This window comes from Vulpes lagopus, chromosome 5 (assembly GCF_018345385.1).
Source record: "Vulpes lagopus strain Blue_001 chromosome 5, ASM1834538v1, whole genome shotgun sequence".
NCBI classification, from domain to species: Eukaryota; Metazoa; Chordata; class Mammalia; order Carnivora; family Canidae; genus Vulpes; species Vulpes lagopus.
The window spans coordinates 7,555,345-7,583,026 of NC_054828.1; the positions used below are offsets into that span (position 1 = coordinate 7,555,345).

At 52.4% G+C, this 27,682-nt stretch overlaps 1 protein-coding gene across 2 annotated transcripts in view; it reads right to left on the reverse strand.

The window, feature by feature from the left end:
* Nucleotides 1-27,682, reverse strand: part of ACO2 (aconitase 2) — a 53,427-nt gene that overhangs the window by 779 nt on the left and 24,966 nt on the right. For both annotated transcript variants that reach the window (XM_041754444.1, XM_041754445.1), the window contains exons 2-17: nt 21,504-21,640; nt 16,777-17,035; nt 13,598-13,690; nt 9,985-10,143; nt 9,613-9,763; nt 8,197-8,301; nt 7,157-7,248; nt 6,058-6,163; nt 4,694-4,851; nt 4,416-4,489; nt 3,856-3,967; nt 2,662-2,784; nt 2,256-2,411; nt 1,236-1,427; nt 720-852; nt 100-221 (exon numbers count right to left, since the gene is read on the reverse strand). In XM_041754444.1, coding sequence (XP_041610378.1) covers nt 100-221; nt 720-852; nt 1,236-1,427; nt 2,256-2,411; nt 2,662-2,784; nt 3,856-3,967; nt 4,416-4,489; nt 4,694-4,851; nt 6,058-6,163; nt 7,157-7,248; nt 8,197-8,301; nt 9,613-9,763; nt 9,985-10,143; nt 13,598-13,690; nt 16,777-17,035; nt 21,504-21,640 — 2,172 coding nt within the window. The remainder of the gene's footprint in view (nt 1-99; nt 222-719; nt 853-1,235; nt 1,428-2,255; nt 2,412-2,661; nt 2,785-3,855; nt 3,968-4,415; nt 4,490-4,693; nt 4,852-6,057; nt 6,164-7,156; nt 7,249-8,196; nt 8,302-9,612; nt 9,764-9,984; nt 10,144-13,597; nt 13,691-16,776; nt 17,036-21,503; nt 21,641-27,682) is intronic.

Consider the following 27,682-nt stretch of genomic DNA (forward strand, 5'->3'; position numbering starts at 1 on the left):
AGGCTCATGGGAGGAGAAGGATGTGGGGCCAGAAGTGGGTGTAAGGGGAAGAAGCAAAGTGGCTGTCGTCGGCCCACCCTCCTTCCCCACCACCCTGACCTTGCCGGGAGCAAAGTCTTTCAGGCCCTGGATGGTCAACTTGTCCACGGGATGAATCTTATTGTAGTCAGCTGGGTCAGCGAAGGTGAGGGGCAGCAAGCCCTGCTTCTTCAAGTTGGTTTCTGGAAGGCAGAGGGCACACGGAGTCCACAGAGGGCAGGGCCAGTCCCTCCCTTCTCCACGCAGGAACCTCACCAGCCTAGAGCACTTCCTTTTCTAAGCCCAGGTAGGGCTCTAGGAGAGGCTCCCTGGCCCTGCACCTGGAGACAACTGAGCGGAGCCATCAGGACCGGGTTGGCTACACTCCCGACAACGGGGTGCCTTCAGCCTAGAGCCCTCCGCAGGCCTGCCGGTTTGGGTCTCTGTTGGCTTTCTGGACATTCATGATCAGAAAAATCCTCTGACCACGTGCCCTGGATTTCAACTGCTTGGGTATGCGTTAGGAAGCCAGTTCCCATCTTGGGAAGCTGTGGGCCTCGGACCCAATGCTACTCAGGAGGGGCAGAGACTGGTGGAAAGCAGGCGTGTGGGCTCCAGGCCGGAGTCCGCCACCAGCAGGCTGCGTGCCTGGGCTGCTGGTGAGGGGAAGCGGAGGTGGTGGGACCTGGGTTCCACCTTACCGTGGATCCTGGCAAAGCTCTTGGTGATGATGGCCCGGCCCCCGAGGTGGCGCGGCTCTAGCGCAGCATGCTCCCGGCTCGAGCCCTCACCATAGTTCTCATCTCCGATCACCACCCACCGGATGCCGTGTTTCTGTCAGGCAAGTGGGGAGGGTATGAGGGAGAGGACACGGGGCCCCTGCCTGCCTTCCCTGGGGCTTCGGGGGCATCACAGGTCACCTGCTGCCCCAGGGCTGGTGAAATCAGAGGTGATCAGATTCAGTCCCTGTCTGCAAGGGGCGTGGGGAGGTGTGGCCTACCCGCCCCAGTGCTCAGGACAAAGGCAGGCTCTGGAGGAAGGCCCAGTGGGGGAGCAGAGCACAGGGCAGGGGTAGATAGTGAGGGGGACACAGGACTGCCCCCCCCCCCGCCCCCGTGGCACCAGGGCATCCTCCAACTGCAGAGCTATTGGTGTGGGCTCCTTATTGGTGCACCCCTTCCCTGCACCTGCACCCCGGCCCCACCGATGGGACCCACCTTATAGTAGCGGGCAGTGTCAGGGACAGGACCAAACTCCTGGGTGACAGCATTGCGCACGGAGTTGGCCTTGCCATTTTCGATGTTGATGGCACCGATGAGCAGGTTATTGGAGATGTTGTCCAGATGCCCACGGAACTTGAGCCAGGGACCGGCGGCTGAGATGTGGTCAGTGGTACACTTCCCTTTGACCTTGGGTGGTGAGGTGAGAGGACGGGGGTCAGGGCATGGCGTGGGGGAGATGACGGAAGAAGCCCTCTAGAGGCTCTGGACACAGTCGCAGCCCTGGCGCGGCCACACTGACCACAAGGCTCGGGCAGGATTGTCCCCCTGCCCCTCAAGAGGCCCTGGGCCGCTCATTGAGGAGTTGTCCAGGACAGGTCGCTCCCAGGTGGCAGAGGCTGCACGGGCAGGACTGCGGCACCCCTGCAGACCGAGGCCCCCAGGCAGTGATGCCGAGGCTGGAAGGCCTGCTAGAGACCTCGTGCTGGACACAAGCCCGAAGATGTGTCCCGGTCCTGGCTGGTGACCGGGTTTATCCTATGGGCTTAGTGCTGCCTGTCACCACCAGGAGACTCTGTAAAGAGCATAACTTCATGTCTGAAGTTATGGGGTCTGGGTCTCAGACCCCTGGCCACACCACAAAGGCTGTGTCTGCCTGGCTCCCAAACACAAGCCAGACCAACTGGTGCCCTACCGTGGGAACAGAGGACCCAGGGGCTTCCGGAGCCTGTGTGGCCAAGCCAGAGGCGTGGAGACCTGCCGTGCTGGGTCACGTGTGCCCTGCCTGCCCTGCTTGTGCTGCGTCCTCTGCCCGTGGCCGCTGGAGGTGGTTCTGAGCAGCTGCAGCCGCTGGCTGAGAGCCCCGGACACAGCTGGCCAGATCCAGCTCAGACTGGCACAGGGCGGAGGAGGAGGGGACGCTGGGCCGGGGACGCCTGGGCACCTCTGGCCCTTCCTGCTGAGGGCAGGGCCCAGAGGCTGGGGCTGTCCCCACTGCCCCGCCCCCCCGTCGCTGACCTTGATGAGGATTTGCAGGTCCTCCAGGTCTTTGCCATCCCACTTGTCAAAAGGCTCCAGGAGCTGCAGGCGTTGGCTGGTGGGGCTCACGTCTACTCGCTGCCCGCTGCTGTCCTTGGGAGGGTGCTGGTAGGTATCCTGCCCGGGGTCAAACTCCTGCAGGAGGAGATGGGGACATGCTGGGTGCCAAGCCCGCAGCCCCCACACAGACAGGCTCTTGTAGAAGGAGGACCACACACATCCCCCCCACCCCCACCCAGCTGCCCCATTCTCACCACCAGTGCCATCCTGCCTGCCCAGGAGGGACAGGAGAGTCTTAGCCACAGGGCAACCCGCGGGGCCCGAGACACCCAGGCCGAGGCAGGCCCACAGCAGCCAACAGCACAGGGTGGCAGCGCCTGCTCACCGCTCGGGGAAGCTCATCTGCATCCGGAGCCTCCAGCTTGAATTTCTTGCCATCCTTGCCTGTCAGGAAGTCAGTCTCTGGGTTGAACTTGAGGGTGCCCGCGATGGCCAGGGCTGTGACAATCTGGAACGGAGGCGGCCCGCTGCTGGTCAGCACCAGACACCACTCCCACCCCCCACCCTAGCGGGAGCCCAAGTCTCCCCACAGAGCCCGAAGCTGCAAGAAGGTCTCTGGGGGTGCAGGCCACTGGGCTGGACCTCAGTGCCCTCCTGAGGGCAGTCTCCTCCCCTCACGGGCATGTGCTGGGGCCCCGGCACACAAACACTGCTGTGACAAAAATGTTCCTAAAACGGGCAGCTGAAGACGTGGAAGGTGCCACCTCTTCACTCATCTTTGGCGAACCAAGGAATTTCTGGAGCACTCGCTTAAAGTCAGGAACAGGGCGTCTGGCTAGCTCAGCAGTAGAGTGTGTAACTCTACCTTGGGGTTGTCAGTTCGAGCCCTGCATTTGTGTAGAGATTACTTTAAAATGTTTTAAAGGAAGAATAAAAAGACTGCCCTGCGCTGACAATGGTCTAAGTGCCGGAGCACGTAGCTCAGTCATCGTTCCTAAGAGGCTGCCTTCCTGACCTAGACCATGCAAAGCACTTCCTCTACTTGCTCTGTAGTCCTTTTTTAAAAAAATGTTTTTTTAGGTTTATTTATTTGAGGGAGAGAACAAAATGAGTGCATGCAGAGGAAGAAACAGACTCCTCACTGAGCAGGGAGCCTGACGCGAGGCCTGACCCCAGGACCCCGAGATCATGACCCAGGTTGAAGGCAGATGCTACGGAGCTCCCCTCATGTAATCCTGCCAGGATCCGGGGGCACAGAGGAGGGGGACTTGGCCAAGCCCACAGGACTGGGTAGAGCCAGGGCTGCCATTTGTCCTAGGCAGTGATTTCAAGCTCCTGCTCGTGACCATAACTGCTGGGCCGGGAGGGGCCAGGCAGGGAGCACCGAGGAGGGGACGCTTGAGGCCTGTGGCTCTCTGCACCCCGATGACCCCTTGCTCTGCGATGCCAACACTCCCTCAGCAGCCCTGTGGGGTCAGATGCCCTGCCCCAGCCTCCGTTCCCCCTCGCAGCACCCTGACCAGCCAGGGGCAGGGCCCCAGAGGCAGCCCCAGGCCACCGCCGGGCTGGGTAGTCTCACCTCTGGGGACGTAACGAAGGCGTGGGTCTCAGGGTTCGCATCATTGCGGCCTGTGAAATTCCTGTTGTAGGAGGTGACGATTGTGTTCTTCTCCCCCTTCTTGGTGTCCTTTCTGCCAGGTCAGAGGAGACAGGGTTAAGCATGTCTGTCCTTGTCACCAGGCCCTTCCTGCCTGGCTCGGGGTGGGGCGGCGGGGGATTGGAAAGAGCCTGAAGTGGCTGCCACCTCCCAGGCCTCACGCAGGAGGGAGCCCGGGAGGTCCCAGAGCTTTGCCTGGACCACACGTAAAGAAGGTAGAGCCGAGACCAGGGCCCGAGTTTCCTGACTCGGGGCTACTGCCTCCATTTAGGGGGCTCATTAGAGCCCCTGGCTGCATGTGACTCAGCCAGGTGGGCGCTCAGGCTGCGGGGCTCTTCCTCTTCCAGGCCTTCCTAGAGAAGTCTAGTGGGCAGCAGCCCCTGAGGCTAGAGGCCTGGGGGGGCTAAGTCTCTTCCCTCCACCCCACGAACGCTTCCCCTCAATGTCTGGGGCTCTGTACCTATCAAAGGTGTGCCTCTCACCTGTCCCACTGGCCAATGCAGGGGCCACAGGCATTGGCCAGGACGACACCACCCACTTCCCTTAGGACCTGTGCCTGCGGAGAGAAGACGGGCAGGTCAGCGGCAGGCTGGCGTCTGACAGGACAGGGTCGGTCAGGAGCCTGAGTGGTGACGAGCTGTCCTGGATCCCTGGGGCTGCTGTGGGGTACCCGGCTGACAAGGCTGTGGCTTGTCCTGCCCGAAGCCACGTTGCTCAGCAGTGGGAGGGGGAACCGGGGGCAGGGCGTGTGGGAACTCACGTAGCCATCCCGCTCGATGGTGGCCCGGATCTGCTCAGAGCCCGGTGTGATGGTGAACTGGGACTTGCACTTCAGTCCATGAGCCAGCGCCTGTTTGGCCACGGCTGCCGAGCGCCCCATGTCCTCGTAGCTGGAGTTGGTGCAGCTGCCGATCAGACCTGGTGCATTGTGGGTGGTGGGGCCAGGGGTCAGGAGCAGAGGTCTCCACCTGACCTCAACTATCCAAACCTGATCAAGAGTTCACCAGCTGTGCCAGGCCTGGGGCTGTTCTTAACGGAGACCCGCTGGAAGTGATCCAACCGTCTAACAATACAGGACAGGCTGTTCCGTGGCCCAGCCATTCAAGGGAAGACGGTGTGGCCAGTGAAACGACACGGACATGGAGTCAGAGGGCTCCCTCTAGAACACTAACAGTCACCACGGCTGGATCAGGGCCGTGAGGACATAGTAAGTCCCTTCTTTCATACTTCTGAGTATTCTCAGTTTTGATTGCTTTATAATTGGGGGGAACAAAGAATTATTTTTTAAAAGCCTATGACAAAAAAAAAAAAAAAAAAAAAAAAGCCTATGACAGTTATTGAAAAAGTCAACTGGATGACATCATATTGTTTATAGAACCTCATAGAAGACAGTCTCATCAGTTCAGCCATTTACTTCAAATTAAACCACCAATATTTTTTTAAATTTACTTTAACTGCTAAGGGTGAACACATTACATGGCACTTGTTTTATGCCAGACACTCAGCAGAAAATTCTTTGCACGTGTTAACTCGCCACCCTTCCCAACAGTTACAGGTAAATACGACCTCACCCTCATCTTCCAGACAAGGAACCATGGCACAGGTAGGTGAATTAACTTGCTCAGGGTCACCCAGCTACGCGGTACCAGAGCCAGATTCAAACAGAGGCCACCTGGCTTCATGGTCCGTGTTCTAGTCACACTGTACTGTGACAAGAGCAGGTGCCAATCAGGTCATATCGACACGCCAGTGTGTCTGTACATGTAAAGCATGTAAATGGAAATTAGGGAGCGGCACTGGGATGATGAAATGTTTGTAAAACAAAAATATACACACGTCTGTATGCACAGACACGCAGGAAGAGTACACCTGTGGCAGCTCCTAGAGCTGGCTTCTGGTTGAGGGTTCAGATTAGGAGTTCTTAAAATTGTTTTGTTTGTGAATATTCTCTACGATAAGCACGTATTTTTTTTTTTTTTTTTTTTTTTACCAAGAAAAGATAATTTTTTAAAAAACCCATATAGAAGATACAAACAATTTCAGAAAATGCCCCAGAGTGAGCTGAGCACAGGCAGGCCCCCTGGCCCTGCAGCCTGTTAAATCGACAGGGTGGAAGGTACTCACCCACTCGGATGTCCAGAGGCCATCCTTCCTTCTCTGCCACGGTGCCTACTTCTGCCACAGGGTGAGCCAGGTCAGGGGTGAAGGGCCCATTAATGTGAGGCTTCAGCTGAAGAAATAGAAAGGGGAAAGAACAAATCATCGAGCGTGGAAACCTGAGACTACTTCAGACGCTGCCTGGCTCCTACTCACCCAGGTCCAGGACCCGGGAGGCAGAGTTCTAGCTCAAACCCAGGAAACACCTGAGCACTGGGTTCTGTATGTGCGCCAGCTCTGGGTCCCTGCGAAGCTCGTATTATCTCCATCGTGCAGATGATGGAGATGGCGTGCCTTGCTCAAGGTCACGGGGTAGGAGATGGCAAAGGCACAGAATGAATGAAGGATGTCAGTGTCACAAATCTACTGTCTCCTACACTGAGATGCTCTGTAATCTCATGAGAAAAATGGACTTAAAGCCAGGTGCTTTCTCTGTCATGACACTTACCACTAAATGCAAAACATTTAGCAAAGCGCTTGCACACAGCTCTCGATACATGTGCCCAATTGTTACTACGCATTCAAGTCCCATGGCCGCCTGAGATTTTATACACGAGAAAGTGAGGCCACAGAGGTTGAGTAACTTGTTCAAGGTCATAGGCTCAAGTGGCAGGGTCGGGAATTAGGATGTGAACTCATGAAGACTGGCTTCTGGGCCTAAACCTTCAATTGTCTACTCAGCTGCTTCTAGTCCTCCAGCCAGCCTGTCTTTCCTCTGGCCTTCCAGATGCTCACTCTGCTCTGTAGGTCTCAGGGTGCCAAACCCTGCGCAGGCCTGGGAACCCTGGGCCTTGACCTCTGAACTGTGACAACAAAGCAAATTCCAGGGCAAAATCTTGGCTTCTGCTAAGGCTGAAGTAGAGGCAAACGGAGCCAGTTTCTGAATCACCAGCCGCCTCTCCTGCTGCCTCCCCCATCCGGCTGCAATCTGATTTGGGCAGCAGTTTGCAGGGGCACCGGGGAACCAAAGGCCCACATACCTTGCAGGCAGGGCCCAATAGGAGATCCCAGATGGGGCCTCAGCGCTGCACCACAGAAATTCCCAGGACCCCACTGCCTCCCTTACCTCATTGAGGTTAATTTCAATCAGTTGGTCATAATGGCAGCCAGGGTCAGGTACCAGGTGATCCTTATATTCATCAGCTAGTTTGGCAATTTCTGAAACCAATGAGGGAGGGAGATTGAAGTATGGGGGACAGAAACTGGTTGCGAGACCAAATGACCCACCTACCCATTCATTTAAGCCAGTTCCCTGGCACCTGTTAAACTGGGCCATGGGCACTGAGCAAACAAAACAACAATAAAAACAGCACAGGACAGTCCCTGCCCTCAAGGAGCACACAATCTAATGAAGGAGCTATGATGAGGTGGAAGTAACAATATGATACAAGAGAGACACAGGAACACGTGGTCATAGAAGCAACAAGAGAGGTTCAAAGTCAGGGAAGGCTTCCTGGAGATGAGAAGCACTGAATTTTGAAGAAGAAGGTACTTGATAACGTAAGAGAAGGACCGGACTGCCAGGTAGGACTCCATGTGCTCAGCGCTCGGAAGCAACCAGACAACCTCCCGCCTTGACCCCTGGCTTCTGGTTCCACCAACGACCTTTGTTCACTTCCCTTCGGAGGCTCCAATGATCCCTCCCACAGGCCTTATTTCTTCCTCTGAGCTTCAAAGAAGCTAAGCTAGAATCTCAGGGAAATTGTGGGGTAGGCTGGGAAAGTGGTTCTGGTTCCAAATGTTTTCCTCCTACTGGGCAGGAATCATGAACAGAAGCATGTCCGTGTCATTTCCGGAGCTTCCTGTAGGGGGCAGCCTGGGCTTGCTATCCTTTCGAGTGGAACTAAATTCCAATCCCCAGGCAGGGGTATCTCAAGCTTAAATGTCAGCCAGGCCCTTCGAGAAGCTGTTGCAGCCACAGACACCCTACTCAGAAACAAGAATGCACACACAACCTCTCATACCCCTTTGGGGGCTTCTCAGGGCCTCGGAAGCCAGTCTGGAAACAAAAGATTAAAGACCCCTGCCCTGAAGGGAAAGCTTTAGCTCCAGGGTCTCCATGCAACACGACTGTTCTGCTCTCCAACCCTGGCCCTGCCGGCTCACCCTCCCGGCCAGTCTTGCTCAGGTACTTCTTCATCCTGTGGTTGTAGGGGAACACGGAAGTGGTGGCCCCGATTTCCGCGCCCATGTTGCAGATTGTTGCCATGCCTGTAGAGAAACCAAGCCCGTGAGACGGGTGGAGCTGCTGGGAATGGGTCCAACCCCCCCACCCCCACCCCGGATGCCTATACATCTTCACCCCAGGGAGCTGGTGTCATTCCTTCACTCTGTCACATGGCCATCTAGTGGCAGCCGGCAAACTTGTCCCTCGAGGCTCAGGGTTAAAACCAGGGCCAGTGACAGGAGAACACAAGGTTCAGCCCCTCCCAGCCAGGTTCAGTCCTGGCCTGGCTGTCCTGCCCGGCAGACCAGATGGTCACCACATACTGAAGGCTGGCCTGGCCAGGCTGCCCAGCTGTTACTGTGGCCATCTGCAGGTGAGTGAACTGGCTCAAAGGTCCAAGGTCCATGCCATAAAGCAAATGCAGGTGCTGGCTTTCAGGTCTAAGTCCACCCACCTGGTGTCCAGGCCTGCCCTCCTTTCAGCCACACCACGGTGCTATGGGGAAATGTTTCTGGGTCTCAGGTTTTCCAGCAGTAAACTGGAAGGACGTCCACTGTCTGGACCACAGAACCCCACACAGAAGTGGTGAGGCTTACAGACGTCCTGATTGTACTGGGATATACTAGTCTCATAGGGTTGCTGAGACATGGGACTAGGATTATTATCAATTTCCAAATGGCAGTAAGGAAAAATAAATAAACAAACAAACAAACAAACAAATGGTAGTAAGGGCTGCCCGTAAGACTGAGCCCCCATCTCTGGAGGGGTACAAGGGCCAGCTGAACAGGAGCCCTATGGGGCTGCTGTGGAGCTGAGGCAGCCACCTGTGGAAGTCTAAGGCTTGTTCCAAGTCTCCCTGCACTCCTGAGGGCGAGGCACTGAAGCCAGGTCACCCGGAGTGATGAGTAGAAGGGACTGGCTCCTACTTGGTCTTGGAGCCTACTAGGTAGTAAGTCTAATTCAAGGGGAGATGAGTGAGGTTCCAGGAAGATGTGGAAATGGGGCTGCTTTGTGAATGAAGCCCTGGCTCTTGACTCCCCATTCCCACCGCCACCTCTGTCCTCTCTGGGATTCCCTTTCTGGATCACCCAAGGGAGCCGAGTGCTAGGGCAGCTGAAGTTGGCACAGCGCCTAACTCTGCATGGCCACAGAGAAGGTACCTGCCCTCCCAGAGGAGGCCACCATATCTTCCTCTGTTGAATGAGGGACCTGAGACTAGATAATCTCCCCCCTCCCTCTAGGTCCCCACTGGATGGATTCTCAGGGGAAGGCCATTCACTGCTTCCATGGCTCAACTACTGGCCCCATCAAGCCAACACAGGCCGAGGGCCATGTCACGCGGCCGCCCTCCTCACCGGTGCAGGAGATGGAGTCGACACCAGGCCCATGGTACTCCACGATGGCACCTGTGCCACCTTTCACTGTGAGGATGCCTGCCACCTTTAGGATCACGTCTTTGGGTGACGTCCAGCCGGAGAGCGAGCCCGTCAGCTTCACACCAATCACCTGAACAGGTGGAATAAGACAGCAATTATAGGTGCCGCGGGCCATGCCCCAGCCAGGAGGCCAAAGGGTCTGGATGCTGGGATTCCCATCCCTGCCTGTCTCTCAAAGAGACCTGAGTTTGCAATATTCCCTCATCCCTCGGGGTCTCACAGGCTCCTATGCCTCCCCACCGACCACCTCTCTGCAGCCACCCCTGAAAGAGCCCTTCCCTACTTCTTCACCTTGGGGCACTTCAGCTCCCAGGGAATCCCGGCCATGACGTCCACTGCATCAGCACCTCCGACTCCAATGCAGATGCCCCCGAGGCCACCACCATTGGGGGTGTGGGAATCAGTGCCAATCAAAAGAACCCCAGGGTATGCATAGTTTTCCAGAATGATCTGAAAAAGAACCCAAGATCTTCAGCCTAAAAGCCCTTGTCAGAGAATGAAGATAGGGACCAAAGGGGGTCAGCAAAACTCCTCCCTGGACCATTCCCAGGCACCCCTCTAGGCCAGGGCCTCGAAAGTGTGGCAGGAGGAGACAAAGCCCAGGCTTCTGACCGGCCCCAACAGTCCCAGACTGTCTGAGGTGGACTTGTAGGTGCCTCCAGGGTCCCGGTGTCTGTGTGTGCGGCGGGTACTAAGAACCACCTGCACCACCTTGACTGAGTCATGGTGAGAACTAGACAAGCAGGGATATGGGAACATGTCCTGTGACAAGTGTGGCTGCCAACAGGTGCTCCTGACGATGCTCCCCACCCCATGTGGCCAACTGCCTAGGGCATGGGACATGCCTAACTGGGCTTCTCAAGGGGCATGGTTCCTTCAGGACCTGGATCCAGGGTCCACAAGGAAGCACTGGGGACCTGACAGGAGCACAGGCCATGAGCTCTTCTGTTGCTGAACTGAAAGGAAGTGCAGGCAATGCTTCCCCAAGCCCAGAGGCCTGGAAGTGGCTCTGAGAACTGAAGGGACTTACTCACGTGGATGGTACCTTGCCTCCTCCTCCCCTTTCCTGTTTCATGGTGGCTCCTTCATTGAGGGCCTCCTTCCCAGCTCGGGAAGGCGCTGGAAGTGAGCATTTCCCCAAAACACTGGATTCCAGAGGTACAGCTACCTCAGTGCAGCCCTGCCCCTCCTTCAGGTGCCCAAGGCTGCAGGATGTTACCAGAAAAGCCCTGGCCAAGAGGCCCTGGGTCTGAGCCCCAGCCCCACTGCCTGCTAGCAGGTGGGGACCTCCAGCAAGCCACTTCACCTTCCAGGCCTGCTTCTTCACTGACAGAAGTAGCCAGTGCTGCTCACAGTGATAATTCAATGAGATCATGTGTATTATGCTATAAAAGTGTCTGGGAGAGGCAGTATTTCTATTTATTTTGTAGCACACGCTCAGATGTTGGGAAGGGCAAAGAAGGTCAGAGACGTGAAAGGCTCCATGATGGTGGGGGCCTGACTAAATGGTGGGCAGGCTCCATGGAATGTTTTTTTTTTTTTTTTTTAAATTTTTATTTATCTACGATAGTCACAGAGAGAGAGAGAGAGGCGCAGAGACACAGGGAGAGGGAGAAGCAGGCTCCATGCACCGGGAGCCCGACGTGGGACTCGATCCCGGGTCTCCAGGATCGCGCCCTGGGCCAAAGGCAGGCGCCAAACCGCTGCGCCACCCAGGGATCCAGGCTCCATGGAATGTTACAGAAACCCCAGGCCCCAGTCCTGGGCTACACGTCTCCCAGCAGATGCAGCAAGGTGCAAGGGGTCTTGCCCCTCAGGAGTGTAGGGAGTTAGGAGGGCTGGTTCCTTCCACAGGAGGAAGCTGGGGAAGGAGGCTGGGAGAAAAGGCTAGCAGAGAGGAAATCCTGGACAGACAATGGTTAAGACGGGACACTGCTCAACTGTCTCATTTCTCTGGCCTCCTTGCCCCAGCCACAAACAAAAATGTAAAGCTAGTTAATGTAAGGCTCCTCACAGTTCTAAAGTCTGATCCATGAAGACCAAACACACAAAATTCAGTGTGGTCTACACAGTGTAGACCACGAATATGGTTCATGTCCAAAAGGAAGGGGTTAGTGCAGACCCGAGGACCGCAAGTGTCACAATGACGCTGGCTATGGCAGTGACCTCCGCGGTCAGCTGGGTATGGACGGGGAGGGGAGGAGAAGTTCACACAACACATATACAGGGACAACTTATTCTGTACCTTCTTGGTCCCAGGCCCAGAGCTAGAGAGGAACAAACCAAGTGTGGTCTCTGTCCCCAGTGCACATGGTCTGCTGAAGCACTGGCACATACTGGGGTCATAATGTGAAGGGGTCCCCAGAGGATCACACACGGGGGCTCTAATATGGGCAAGAGGGAGGGCCGGGGGGCTTTACGGAGGTAATCAAAGGGCAGAAGTGTGGAGGAGGAAGGATATGCCAGGCCTGAGCGAAAGGGGTTAAGGTTTGGTTTGGACGTGGTGGGTGAAAGCTGCTGACGGTCTGAGATCAAGGAGGAGAGAAAAAGCTGTGAGATCACATGCTTCATGAGAATTTTCTTCTTAAAGGAAAAAATAGGGGTGCCTGGATGGCTCAGTCAGCTATGTGTCTGTCTTGGGCTCAGGTCATGATCTCAGGATCCTGGGATCGAGCCCCGCATTGGGCTCCACACTGTGTGAAGTCTGCTTGAGACTCTTCTTCCGCCCCCTCACCCCCACCCCATGCTTCTCTCTCTGTCTCTAAGATAAATAAATAAGACCTTTTAATACTAAAATTAAAAATTAAAAAAATAACAAAAAATTTAAAATAATAAATAAAATAAAGAACAAAATATATCAGGCTGTACACTTAGCTGGTGGCCAGGGGCAGCTGTGAGCTGCCATCACTCACAGCCCTAAACTGTGGCCCAGGAGTTTCCAAAAAGGCCTTGTAATGGGGTAGAAAGGGGGACATTGGGATTGGGGTGCCCTTCACGATCAAAGTCCAAAGTTGGATCTACCTGACTGCCTAGCCCTGCTGCTGAGAGGCTTTCTACACCCTGCTGATGGATGTGCCCTGCCGTTCTCAGGCAGTCCCTTCCTGGCAAGGGCAACAGCTTGAAAGGGCAGAGCAGTGATCCGTGGGCTCTGGTTTCAGAGCGGGGCAGTGCTGGAGTCCATGCAGGGTCAGATTACAGCCTGACTCAGCTGTCTTGAAGGAGGCCCGGGATGGAGATGGGGAGGAGGGTCACCTTGTAAAGGTGCAAAGAGGCAGGTCTTACACAGGGTGGATGGCAAATGAACCAGTGCACACTCCACAAATCAGCCACCTTGGATGAAAACTAAGCACCTGTCTCCCTAGAAACACATGTATGTACAGAGACAAAATTGCCCATCAAAAGAAAATCCAGCCTTTGGAAGCCCCGGGAGAAAGTATGACCTAAGGTCCCTCATCCTACAGAATAAGGGCCAGAAGGGGCCAAGAAGACCCCGAGGGGCACTCCGCTCCGAGGGAAAGTTCCCTGGTATGATGGGAGGCACGCCAGCAGCGCACGGTGCAGAGCATTGACTCTGGAGCCAGATTCCTGGCTGCAGATCCTGCCTCCACGGTCAGCCAGTTGTCCACAGGCAAGTGCATTAACTTCTTTGTGATAAAACCACCTACCTCACAGAGTTGTGGCGAACAAGAGTAAGTTATTATCTGTCGAGTGTCCGGCACACAGAACGTGTCCATCAACTGTTAGCTATCCATGTAATATGAACACTCGTGGAAAAAAGACAAAAAATAATATAACCCCCCTCCACCCTCCTGAGCCTCTGGCCTTCTGCTCCTGCAGGCCAGGACATGCTCTCTGGTTCCCTAAGGGCCCTTCCCCCAGAAAGGCAAGCCAAACCCTGCTTTACCTGGTGAATGATTCCAGAGCCGGGCCTCCAGAAGCCCACACCATACTTGGCACCTGCGGTTGCCAGGAAATTATACACTTCCTGGTTTATGTCCTATTGAGATAAATCAATAACCAGAGCATTAGTAATACAGTTTGCATCTGGGATGACCCTTGCTCAGCCCACCCCTAGGACTCTGAAATGCTGGGGCTGTGAAGACAGGTACTCTCCTGGAGGCCTTCTACAAATAATTCTAAAAGGGCTTGGACATTGGCCCAGTCTCAGCTGGCTGGCCTAGAGAGAAAGGCAAAGGAGCAGAGACAGAGCCTCAGTTCTGGGACACCTGGCCAGGGAATGGGTCTGGAACAAGTCCCTTCCCTACCCTGATCAGTTTCCTTATTTGTAGAAGGAACTCGGCTACATCATCTCTGGCACTCAAGTCCTCAGCCAAGGCCAGCAGCGAAGGGCACACCACCACAGGACCGTCTTGACTGGGGCATGGTGTTGGGGGAAGGGGTCAAAGGGAAGCAGTGACACCAAGTGGGCACTCCAGTCCGACTGTAGCTCATGCAGGGTGCTATCTTTCCGCCCAAGTTTCAGATGCCTCAAGTGAGGCAATGTCAGTCACCCGGGCTGACATTTATTGAATGCCCACTGCACTAAGCATCCTCACAACCCGTCCCACGAAAGAGGAAAGGTATTGTCATCAAGGCCATTTTGCAGATGCAAAAACAGAGGCTCAAAGGTGAAATAACTTGCCAGAGATCCCAGAATTAAATCCCAGGGTTTGAAACCAGGCCTTGCAGCCATATAACTTGAGAGCTACATTCTAATATAAAACAGCTACTTCTCTTATAATGAAGAGGACAGCTCAGAACACCAGTGGCTGGACGCTTGACGTGGTCAACGCTTGGTAAAACGTTTGATGGGCCTCAAATGAAAGACTGTCAAATGGACCATGCTCTAAAATGCAGATTTCCCTGACTCCAGAGACAAAAGGAATGGGACCAGGGCAGACTGCACAGGGTCCCAAAGGAAGAAGCAGGCAGTGAGACCTGCTGGCCTCTGGGCACGGGAGATCCACACTCCAAGGCAGAGGGACTCACTGTCAGCTTCCTGGGCCCTCAATAAAACACCCTCAAGACCACGCTGCCTCCTTCATTTAAATTCCAGACCAACCATGGGTCCTTCTGAAGCCCACATGGTTCCCCCAGGCAAAAAAATAGTACATAAAAAACTTGGGCCCCCAGAGCAGTCTCTCTCCAATTAATAATTAATAAGACTGCCTTTTCATTCAAATCAGTCACTTATAACATTGACACCAAGGGCAGGAGGCAGTGGTTTTGTGTCTGGGTGTGTGTTCTCATGTCTGTACAAGTGGTGGTGGTGGTGGAGGGGGACAGAACAGAGTGCCAGAGTCTTAGCCTGAACTCAGCCTAGAGCCTTCTCTGGCTGTGTGACTCTGGACAGGTCACTCTGCCTCTATGGTTCCCAACCACAGGGACTCTACAAATATATGTAAATCTGACCATAACCCTCCTCTGCTTGAACCCTTCAGGACTCCTAGGATGATGCCCATGGCCCTCAGGGCCTGCCTGTGCCTGTCCTTGCCCCCCTCATCCCACACTCCCTGCCACAGGCCCCCTTTCAACTCCACAAATGCACCAAATTGCTTCCTGCCTTGGGGTCTTTATATACACTGTTCTGTCTAGAATATTATTCCTCTAGTTAATACCAGCTTATCTGTCCCAGTTTCAGCTTACAGGTCTCATCAAGAATCTGTCCCTTCTCCCCAGAGCCTAAATTAGGCTTCTTTCTTATATTTATCACAGAGTCCTACGTCTTCCCTTCATAAGATATATACGAACTGGCAATTGTCTGTTTGTGGGATGGTTTAGTGTCTGTCTCCTTACTAGGTTCTAAGATGCATGAAGGTAGGGCCCCCCTGCCTTGTTCACACTGAATCCCCAGCATCTAGCACAGTGTCTAGCATGTAACTAGTGTTCAACAACACTGAAATCTTATGATTCTGTGAATCTCATCTCCAGAAGTAGATTCTGAATCCATAAAGTAAAGGGAGAGCCAGACCCTGAAAGTGGTGGCCCCACAGCAGGCAGTCATTCCCAGGGGTGGAGAGGACCCTGCTCCTGGCCATGCCCAGCTCCCAGCACCACAGGAGCCCCTGTAACATGACCACTCCCACTGCTGCTAACATAGAAACCTCTGGCCAGCAGGCTGGGGCTCTTTCAGCTGAACAGAAAAAGAGCTACTGGCAACCAGGACAGAGAGCGCTAGGCCAGGGTGGGAAGAGAGGGCTCGAGTGGGAAAGCTGTGTTTCCCATGGGTCTGAGAGGCTCTGTGAGCTCTGCTGACCCTGGGAGCTGGAGCACTTTCAATTGCAACCCTGCCAGCATTCAGCTCCTGCCAATGGCCCCCTGACAGGGGTGCCCACTTCCACTGCAGGGAATGGAAAGGGTGGAGGTCCAGAGCTGGCAGGGATCTGCTATGGTCAAGAGCAGGCACACACAAAGGTACCACAAGCAGAGCCTGGGGGAAGAAGTAGGAATTTTATTTCATAAGGCAGGCTGGGAGGAATTCAAGGGAAAGAACGACTCATTGTGACATCAGGCCTTTCTAGCTCATTAAGCAAACCCCCAAAAGAAAGGCCCCAGGGGAGGCCAATCAGTAAGAGAGAGCACTCAAGACAGGGCGCTGGCCCTAATCACATCCCTATGCCACTGTGGGACCTCCTGCTCAGGGCCTCGGCCACCTCCCCAGCTGGGTCCTCGGGGCTTGGCCAAGAGCATGAGTGTGTGCACACGTGATGCTGGCAGAAGGGGAAATCTAAGCTACCCCCTCCAGAGCAGCCGCCAATATGTATCAGAACCAGACATCTGCACCATTTCTTCTAACAGAACAGAAAAATGACCATAAAAACTGCCTTTCATGTGGTAAGATTAAGGATGATGGGTAGGGGTTGTTTGTTTGTTTGTTTTTTGTTTTTTTTTAGGCTTTCTCTGTATTTTCTAACATCTTCACCATAATCAAATGGTATTTTCTGAGTTAGGAAAGAACAACAATGTTCAAAACAAGACTAAACCAAAGAGCCTATAAGAACTAAGAGGTGATGCCCTAGCTCAAGAACCCTGCTTCTCATCCCATGTCACCTCCACTGCCGCCCGATGCCACCCTCAGCTCACCTTGGCCCGGCGCAGGTCTTTCTCACCCCCGAGCTGGGCCTCGATCAGATGGTCACAGTGGATGGTGGACGGCACAGCCACCTTAGGCAGCCCACTGCTGATGAACTGAAGCATGGCCATCTGGGCCGTGGCGTCCTGCATGGCCACGCGGTCCGGCCGCAGCCGCAGGTACGTCTTGCCCCGCTCGATATCCTGTTTGGCTGGGTCATCCAGGTGTCCATATACAATCTTCTCTGAGAGAGTCAGAGGCCGATTCAATCTGGGGGAAGAGGGAGAAGTGCTGGCTGTACAATCCCCTGCCTGCCCACAGCCACTCCCTCTGTCCCACTGTAACCCTGACAGCGGGCAGGGACAGGGGACCCTGCATTCCATGAGGGTGGGCACAAATCAGTCTTGCTTACTACAATCTTCCCAGCACACAGCACTCACTAGGTGCTCTAAAATTACCTGAAAAATAAGTGACAACATCACAAGAGGTGAGCGGGGTGGTTGTTTTTTTTTTATAAAGGCCATCTGTTTTTCCAGCATGCTGATCGCTATTATCTGAGGGATACCTATTACATGTATATCTCACTATTTAATCCTCCTTGCTATTTAAACAAATAAGCAAGAGGGAAGGGAGGCTCAGCAGAGTGGTGTTAATAGCTCAAGCTCACAGCGAGTCTTGCTTTGGATTCTCGAATTCTCTCTGTCCACGGCCCCCTGCCCTGTGCCCTCAGCCTCAGTGAGACGCAGAGGATCCCTCCAGCATGCCTCTTGCCCAGCGTGCCCCACCTGCCACCCACAACCCTCTGCTGCTTACACTGTTGTGCTAAAGCCTTTCCCATTAGCCCCATTTGCTCTCACCCTGTTCAGATAGGCATGGCTGTCAGCTCCAAGAATAGAAACCCAGTCATCTCCTTGAGCCCCTCTTTCTGACCCCGTCTCCCTGCAGGTCCCACCCTTTCCTTCCTCATCACGGCCAAAGGGGCAGTCTAAACCCGGCTCCTGGGGAGGTGCAGCCCCTACCAGGCCTTAGGTGGCCTCCCACCAGCCACCTCCCAGGCGATACAGGTCAACTCTCAACTACCCACCTCGAGGCTCCCTATGGTCACCACAGCAGCCCTGGCTGGACCTCACACTCTGCCTCCCCAACCTGAGGCCTCCTGGGAAAGGGTGCAGCTCACTCACACCCAACAAGCCAGGAAAGAAAAAAAAGTATCAAACTAAGGAGTCAGAGGTGCTGGGTTTAGACCTGACCCTATTACTAAACCCAGTGTGTAACCAGACAAGCCACTGCTCGCTCTTCTCGGGGAGCTCCCCACCCCATCTCTGAAGTCCAGCACTTGGAGTGTAATGAGAGACAGCTGGCCCTTATATGGCACTTGTTTTTAAACAGCTTTACTGAGGTGCCATTGGCATGCCATAAACCACATATTTAAAGTATACAATCCGCCAGGCTTGATGTATGTATACTTCTGTGAACTTACCACTGCAATCAAGATAATGAACGCATCCATCAGCCCCAAAAGTTTTCCTGTGCCCTTCTGTCATCCCTCTCTCCTGCCCCCATCCCTGGAGCAACCAGTGCTCTGCCTTCTGTCACTACAGATTCATCTGCTCACAACATGTCCTTTTAGCTCAGCTCGGCTCTAAGAGCTCTACTGTAGGCGAGTCACCGTCTCCTCATGACACAGATGAGGAGACTGAAGCATAGGGAGCTGAAGGAACCCGCCCCGGGTCATACGCTAGTGAGAGGCAGAGCCAGGACGCAAGGAGCCAGCCATGCAGTGTGGCTTGGCTGGCCATGTCTTTCCACTGCCGTCCCTCTAACACCTGGAAACCAGAACAGGGCCCAGGCTCTGGGATGTGTCCGACAACTCTCATTCTTAGTGCCATCACCACTAGGACTCTGCTGGAAAAGCAGAGAAGCTTCCTTCCAATAGCCTGGTTCCAGTCCTCATTCCCAGTTACCTAATCCCGAGAGCAAGAGTTGCCTAAGGAGCTGGCTCTGGGCAACAGCAGAGCAACCAGCAATTCTGAAAATCTCTACAGTTCTGCTGTCATGAGAACCTTAAATAAAAATAGCACTGGCCTGAGGTACAGCCTGCCCCCTTTTGTGGCAGCATCTCTAATGCCGGCGTATGGGCAGTGACTCACTGCCCAGAGCACAGCCCCTCTTTCTGGCCCCCAAGGGAGACAAAAAATAGCACATGGGCCTTAAAACCAAAGACCCTGACAGCAAATGCCTGAAGTTGTACAAAAAAGCCCGACGATGACAAAAGTCTAAGGCCGGATTCATTGCCACATTTCCTTAAGGATCAACTAGGGATAGCAAAATGGGTCTCCCATGTCCATCTGTCCCTGTACTTTACTGGGTGACAGAGACTCAGTTTCCCAAGAACAGAACAGGGGCCCCTTCTGTCACGAACACAGGGTAAAGGAAGAGTCCCTCTGGAAGTCCACTGGCTTTTTTTTTTTTTTTTTAAGATTTTATTTATTTGAGGGACGCCTCGGTGGCTCAGTGGTTGAGCATTTGCCTTTGGCTCAGGGCATGATCCCAGAGTCCAGGATCGAGTCCTGCACTGGGCTCCCTGCATGGAGCCTGCTTCTCCAGTCTCTGCCTCTCTCTCTGCCTCTCTGTGTCTCTCATGAATAAATAAATAAAATCTTTTTTAAAAAAGAAAGATTTTATTTGAGAGAGAGACAGAACAAGTGATGGGGAGGGTCAGAGGGAGAGAGAAGCGGTCTCCCCACCGAGCCACACAGGCGCCTCTATCCCCTGGCATTCTGAAACATTCTTACATTTTCATCCACTAATCTTTGTTTTGAACAGTCTCACTTCTAACAGGCTCCCAGGGTGGTGGTGCTGCTGACTCACAGACCACATTTTGAGGAGTAAGGCCTACACCAACTGAATCAGAATTGGGGCCCAGGTGCTGGTAGTTTTAAAAGTTTCCGAGGTGGGGCACCTGGCTGGCTCAATTGGTGGAGCATGTGACTCTTGATATCTGGGTTGTGAGCACCCCATGCTGGGTGGAGAGATTAGTTTAAAATAAAATCTTTTAGGGGCACCTGGGTGGCTCAGTCCATAAGGTATCTGACCCTCGGTTTCGGCTCAGGCCATGATCTCAGGGTCTTGAGATCCAATCACAGGTCAGGCTCCCAGCTCAGGGTGGAATCTGCTTGAGATTTTTCCCTCTTGGCTCCTCCCCCCACTCTCTCTCTTGCTCTCTCTCTCTCTCTAAAAATAAATTTTAAAAAAAATCTTAAATATTTTAAAAATAGATGAATAAATGCTTCCAAGGTGATTCTAATGTGCAGCCTAGACAAAACCCACAAGAATGCTAGAATAACCACTGGGGAGGAATGGAGCCAGACAGACCTGGCTTGAGTTTAGGTCCAACCACTCAACAGATAGATGAGGGATCCCTGGGTGGCGCAGCGGTTTAGCGCCTGCTTTTGGCCCAGGGCGCGATCCTGGAGACCCAGGATCGAATCCCACGTTGGGCTCCCGGTGCATGGAGCCTGCTAATCTCTCTGCCTATGTCTCTGCCTCTCTCTCTCTCTGTGTGACTATCATAAATTAAAAAAAAAAAAAAAAATCAATCGATAGATGACCTCAGACCGGGTATTTCCCTAATCTGACACCCGATTTCCTTATCTGCAAAAGAGGGAGGCAGACATAATAACAACCTCTAGGGATTATTGAGAAGAAAAGAAATGCATGTGAAGTACCTAGAACAAACTGGACACTCCGGCAGCTACTACTCTTACAGCCCTCCTTGATGAACATTACTCAGTTCTTACTATAAATAGGCGATGTCAGGCTGGAGGCTGCTGGAGATACAGATTATGATAGTCCCTCCCCTCAAAACCCAAGTGAGGATACCAGTAAACCAAGTGGCAGGGGAGAGGGAGTATGGGGTGGTGACTAGAGCATTGGACAAGAGCAGGGAGCTAAGGTCCCACCACTTGCCCACTGTGTAACCTTGAACAAGCTGCTTCTCCACCTGAGCCTCGGCTTCAAATGGGCATACTCATGTTTATTCTCTCTCACTCCCAGGGTCACAGTCACCTGGTGGGCAAGCACCCAGTCCTCTCTATAGTTGTTCAAGAGCCGGGGGCAGTGCTGCTTGCTATGTGCTACCAGCCCCCACACGTCATCCTCCTGTAGCATCGTATCCATCCTCCTGTAGCATCGTAGCCTAGGACCTGGCACACACGAGAGCAATGCAAAAACAGCTGCCATTTTACTAAACGAGGAAAGGGAGACCCGGAAAAAAGAAGATATTCTCAAGATCCCACCTGAGCTCTCTTCCGGGTCTGAAGCCTGAGCTCTCTCCTCTAGGCCAACACACTGAAGAGGAAATACAGACAGTTCTCTAGCCTTTGGGCCTGGTGGATCCCAGGGGGCTGGCTTAGGGCCAGTAGTCTGTGCTGGAAAGTGCTGGAAAGGGCTGTTGGGAGGACCAAGTCACAGCACCAAAGAGTGTCTGAGACCTTCCCTATTGCCCAAATCACCAGGCTACTTGACAAGAGATTCTTTCTTAGCAGAGAAGGCCAAGGCCCATCACCAATCTGCAATGTCTTTCCTCGGCAGGGAACTTCGTACCCTAAAGGCCGTGATCCTACTGCCATCAACAGTCTTCCTTTATCAAGCACCTCCCGTGCTGACTGAAAAGGGCAGGAAGCAGAAGCAGCACCCTGTGGCAGTCCCTACAGTGCCCCCCGCCCCTCAGCCTTACCGTTTGCGAACAATGTCAATGTTCTTCTCTAGCAGGTCATAGCGGATGTATTCGTGAGGCTCAAAGTGGCTCATGGCCACCTTGGCCCGTTGGCACAAAACTGAGGCCACATGGTACTGCCGCACACCCAGGGCTTTCTGCAAGAAGAAAGACAACAGTTACTGTCAACAGAGTATTTAGGGTGGTCCCCCCTGGAAGACAGGTCAGTGTGATGGAAAAAAAATGAGGAAGTACGGCGGCCCCGGTGGCGCAGCGGCTTAGCGCTGCCTGCAGCCTGAGGTGTGATCCTGGAGACCCGGGATCGAGTCCCATGTCTGGCTCCCTGCGTGAAGCCTGCTTCTCGTCTTGCCTGTCTCTGCCTCTCTCTCTCTCATGAATAAATAAAATCTTAAAAAAAAAAAATGAGGAAGTATCAAGAACTCCCGGGTGACTGCAGCTTCTGTGTCCTCTTCTAAGGCAGGGGATGATCCAGTAGCCACAGGAACGGACCCCGTGGCAGGAGGAAGTGCAAGGGATTTGCAGTCAGAATTGCTGGAATCAAAGTTCTATCAACTTAGAAAAATCCTCCATCATCTCAGCCCCAGAGGAGATGGGCAGTGGGCTACCACCGGGCCCCAGTGATTACACCGGGTTATCGGGATGGTTAAATGTCAACATATGGGATAGTCTTCACGAGGCTGTAAAGCACCAACCAAATCCTAGCTGTCATTCTATCTATGCAATACGTTCCTTGAGGGTTAGAATCAAGCCTTCTGGGATCCCTGGGTGGCGCAGCGGTTTGGCGCCTGCCTTTGGCCCAGAGCACGATCCTGGAGACCCGGGATTGAATCCCACGTTGGGCTCCCGGTGCATGGAGCCTGCTTCTCCCTCTGCCTATGTTTCTGCCTCTCTCTCTCTCTGTGACTATCATAAATAAATAAAAATTAAAAAAAAAAAAAGAATCAAGCCTTCTTTGTCTTACTCATTTCTGTATCTGGACTCCTGGGACATAGCAGACTTAATAAATAATTACTGAATGAATGGAAAAATGAGGAAAACCCTGTGCATGAGCTCTGATATCTCCCCCGTGCCTTTCTAAAAAGATTTTATTTATCTATTCATGAGAGAGAGAGAGGCAGAGGCACAGGCAGAGGGAAGAAGCAGACTCCCCACAGGGAGCCCAATCCCAGGGCTCTGGGATCACGCTCTGAGCTGAAGGCAGACACTCAACTGTTGAGCCACCCAGGCGTCTCTAAAGGTGACCCCCTTTAATGTGCAGCAGACGGACTTAACTTCTAATGACTAGAATGGGACATAAGTGAGGCTTTGTGACCTCCAAGACTAGTCATAAAGGTTAAAGACAGTCGCTGTGTTAAGACATTAAGGCAGTGCTGGGAGAGGTCCACTCAGATAGACTCTGAGGCTTTTTTGCCAATAACGAGCACAACCTTGCATGTGGGTACTCTAGCCCAAGGCCAAGCCTTCAGGTAACCACAGTTCTGATCAACACTTGGATTACGATTTCTTGAGTGACCCCACACTAGAACCATCCAGCCAAGCCGCTCCCAAATTCCTGGTCCACAGAAACTGTGAGAGAGAAATGTTTATTGTTTTAAGCCTTTAAATGTGGGGGCAATTTGCTTTGCAGTAATAGGTAATTGATTGTCAGAATGGGGTCTGTGTTAGTTGATCTTAAACTGTGACAACTTTCACAGGGTACACTGTGATCAGGGAAGATTTCAGGAACCTCCCAAAATGAGAGGGGAAGGAATGGCTGCTTCCCTTCTAGCTGACGGTCCTGGTCTAGAGAATCATCCTGACAGGTAAGGAAAGAGGCAAAGCTCAAGCCACTATCCCAGGCCCCCTTCTCTATGTCACCGGAACATTTAAATCCAAACTTAGCCAAGCCCGGCATCTGAACCAGTACAGGTACACAGCTGCCATTCCCTTTTCGGGTCACTCATTAGTGAGAACCGACCCCATTAGGAAACGGGGCCCCAACCATCATCCACCTGACCACCACAGCAGGAGGGTCCTCCCCAGTGCAGACTGTAGACCCCTTACCCTTTCCCAGGGGAATCCTCACTATCTGCCTCTCAGGGTAGGTGTGAAGAACCCACCAATAGCGCATCAAAGGACTTTCAACAGCCTGTACACAGGCAGGACATGGTATACAGCAGGTATAAGCAGGCGGCTGGGGAAAGCACAGGGCCACTGACTATCAAGTCATCTTGGTCAATTTACCCTAAGCACTTGTTTCCTCAGAGCTGTTGTGGGGATTAGCAGAGGTTACATAAAGTACTGGCACAGTTTCTATTATTACCCCCGTAAGAGAAACCACACAAGCTGTTCTGCAACTTGCTCTTCTCATTTATCAACACACCTTAGACGCCTTTCCAATGTCCATATACAGATCAGATCTACCTTTCTTTTTGTAAATTAACTATCCTAAGCTTAAGTTTCCTTAGAAATAAAAATAAAGGGGCTGGGTGGCTCAGTCGCTTAAGCACCCGACTCAATTTCAGCTCAGGTCATGATCTCAGGGTCATGGGACTGGGCCCTGCCCCAAAGCTCCAGGTTCAGGGAGGAGTGTTTGTCCCTCTCTCTGCTCCTCTCACCCCTGCACCTCCCCCTCCCACTCGCGTGCTCTCTCTCGCAAATAAAATAATCTTATAAAAAGAGAAGATTCTCCCGCTGTCCCTCCCCCTCCTCACATATTTAGTTATAAAAAAGTATTAACACTACCCAGTGTTTGGCCCAGGAGGCAAAACAATTAACTGTAATCATAATCATATAGTGTAGAGAAAAGGTAAAGTCCCAAATTCCCTACAGCAAGGGAACACTTATGCAATCCATGGACACACTGATATCTAAAAAATAGGTTCAGAGTGCCTGGCTGGCTCAGTTGGTAAAACAAGCAACTCTTGAGCTCTGAGTGGTGAGTTCAAGCCCTATGCTGGGCATGGAGCCTACTTAAAATAAAAAATAAGTAAAAAGCTTTAACCAATAGATATATAGTTTAAGAAACAATGCCCCCCCCCCAAAAAAAAAAGAAACAATGCCCACTGGGGGGAAAAAGACAAAATAATATGTTCGCATATAGACTACAACTTATGGATATGAGAAAATTATTTATTAACGCCCAGTGATGCCAGCACTATGCTAAGCACTTTGCGAGCATTATATCATCACATCCTCACCACCATCCAGTGAAGTGTCTCTAATCTTAATTAGCCCAGTTTCCAAGTGAGGAAATCGAGGCTTGCAACAAGTGACTAAGGCCACAGCTAGCAAGTGGGACTAGAATCCAGCCTGACTGACCCAATTACCTGCTGTTGCCCTGGGCATGTTACATAACTCCCCAAGCCTTCCCTCCAAAATGGAGATGAACTCCACTGTTAGTAACAAATAAAATCATTGCGTGCTCAACCCTTGATCACCATGTGTCCTGCTTTCCAAACATCTGTGCACAACAGCCAGGACTGGCCAGGACTTCCTGCCATGATGGATGTGTTCTAGATCCGTACAACCAATACACTGGCCACTAGCCACATGTGGCTGCAAAGCAACTTGGCGGGTGGTGAGTGCAGCTGAGGAGTTTTCAATGTTATTCAATTTTAATAAACTTGAAATGAAACTGCCACATGGGATGGCTCAGGTTTATACACTAATAGGGAAGGAAAGTGTAGTTAGGAAGCCCGAACAACTCGTACGTTCATTAGAGCCCTTCTTCTATAAAGGTGCCTTTATGCTTTTAAGTTCAGAGCACCACCCACACACCTCCCACGCCAAGAGTTCATCATCCCACACAACCATACAACCCACTCCTGCATAATTTCAGAATATTCTCCTGCAAGCTTGGCCAAACTCAGCTTCCTTGCACAGTCTGCTTTCCAGCTGGGGTCCACCCTCAGGGACCCAGCCTCTCTTCCTCAGGACAACGACTCCCAGACATTGGATGCATCACAAACTCCTGCGTCTGTTAAAAATACATCATCCTACACGCTACCCACATCAATGACTCAGTCTCCAGGGTGGGGTCCCTCACTTACTTGAAGTCAGCTGTGCCCTGTCATCTTCTCTAAAATCTCCTCTTGGCCAAAGGTGGCCCAGAGTTATTTTCAACTGTCCCCATACATGGCAGTTTTCCCAATTCCACAATAGCCCGACCATGCCCTGTGCCGAGGACAAAGGGTCTTCACTTCCTTTAAAGCTGCTACCAGCCTATGACAGCCCACCTCACTGTGGACCCCCATCATTCCTTCCAGATATTCTAACACCTGAATAGCCATCTTTCTCAACTGACTACTCTCAAGCCATGCTATACTTGTAGGCTCGGTTTTTTGTACAAAACTCTACTTTAATCTTGATTTAATTTCATCATTGGTTTCTGTCTGCCTCCTGCCCCTGTAGTCCACAGGAGTCCTGGTCAGTCACCCCATGTTCTGACAGACTGGCCCTCCCAGTGTGTGTCAGCCACAAACACAATTCCCAGGCTATTTATCCAAGTCTAACCACCAATGTGACCCATTCCAGGTCAGGCTCTCCAGGGCAGATACTTGGTCAGGTCAACAGTGGTCTATTTAGCAACACTCCCAAGGTCTAGGTCTTCTATCCACTTCAGCAGCCCCCTAACTGTATCTTCTTTCAAGTAGGCTCCATGCCCAACATAGGGCTTGAACTCTTGACCTGAGATCAAAAGTTACACATTCTATGGACTGAGCCAGCCAGGTGTCCCAATAGCCACCTCAGTGCATTGCCACTAAGAGCCTTGCTTGTTGTTAGGGACTACCTGATTGACCAAACTCTCTGCAGAAATCAATACTCACTCTCACTACTCTATCTACTAATCCCAACAAAAAGTAGAAGATACTAGCTTTGCCGAGACCCTACACAATTCACTTCATCCCTCAAGGCCTTAGTTTTTTGCACCTAGAACAGATGAAATCTCAGCCTCATTCCCACTTCAGAACAGTGCTGTGAGGGGCTGACATGCACGAAAGGTCATGTGTAAACTCTGAAGAGCTCCCCCACACTGGTAGGCTTACCCCAGAGACGGACTTCAAAGGCGAGGACATTATGTAGCACTCATTCATGAACCCAACAAATCCCACAATGTAAGATGATTACATTATGGGTGATCTCTGCCTCCCAAATAAGAATAAAACAGCCGTTACTTATTAAGCCCTGCTCCAGTGTAAAGCACTTTCTGTGCCTAGTTTTGAATTCCTGTGCCATTCTGGTCTTACAGATGCAGGAACTGCAGACCAGGGACGTTAAGTCACATACTGGTAAGTGGTGAGCAGGGAATCCGGGATGCAAGTTCAGGTCTGTCTCCTGAGATGGATCAGTTCCCCTGACTTCTGCTACTCTCTCACCTCTCACAGCCCCCCTTTCTCACTGAAGGTGGCACAGTATGATGGTTTGTCTGGATTGAATATCTGGACTCTGCCCAACCCTGCACCACCACTGAGCTGCTGTGGCCCTGGACAAGTTACTTAGCCTCCCCAAGCCTTAGTTTCTCCATAGAGAAAATTGAGATAAACTTCATAGTGTTACTATTCAATAAAATAGCCTACACTGGGTTTTGGCACAGAGCCTATTCACTACATGTTACACTGTATTATTTTCCTTCATAGAGGAGACAGGTGCAGAGTGAGATGTGAAGCTGTGTTCTTCCTCTGGATGCTGGATGTCTCTTCTTTCACTTACCACACAGTTTTAAAAGCTCTTTTGGGGCAGCCCAGGTGGCTCAGTGGTTTAGTGCTGCCTTCAGCCCAGGGCGTGATCCTGGAGACCTGGGATCAAGTCCCACGTTGGGCTCCCTGCATGGAGCCTGCTTCTCCCTCTACCTGTGTCTCTGCCTCTCTCTCTCATCTCTGTGTATTCTCATGAATAAATAAAATCTTAAAAAAAAAATGGGAAAAAAAGCTCTTTGGTTGAATATTTTTCAGAAGATTTAGCTCAGCTGGGCCTTTCACATTCTTGACCATCTTCTCATGTATTCCAGTGGCCATACAATTTCTAAGCCCTCCAGCTTTCCCCAACTTATTCTAAAAATCTACGCTGATGTCTTTTGGTGCATCTCTGCCTTCTCTCCTGCAGATGACTTGCAATCTCTCAGAATTTGCCTAGGAAAGCCTCTCATCTCTCTACTTATAAGGTCCTGGAGGTGGGATCTCTTCTATTTGGTCTCTCAG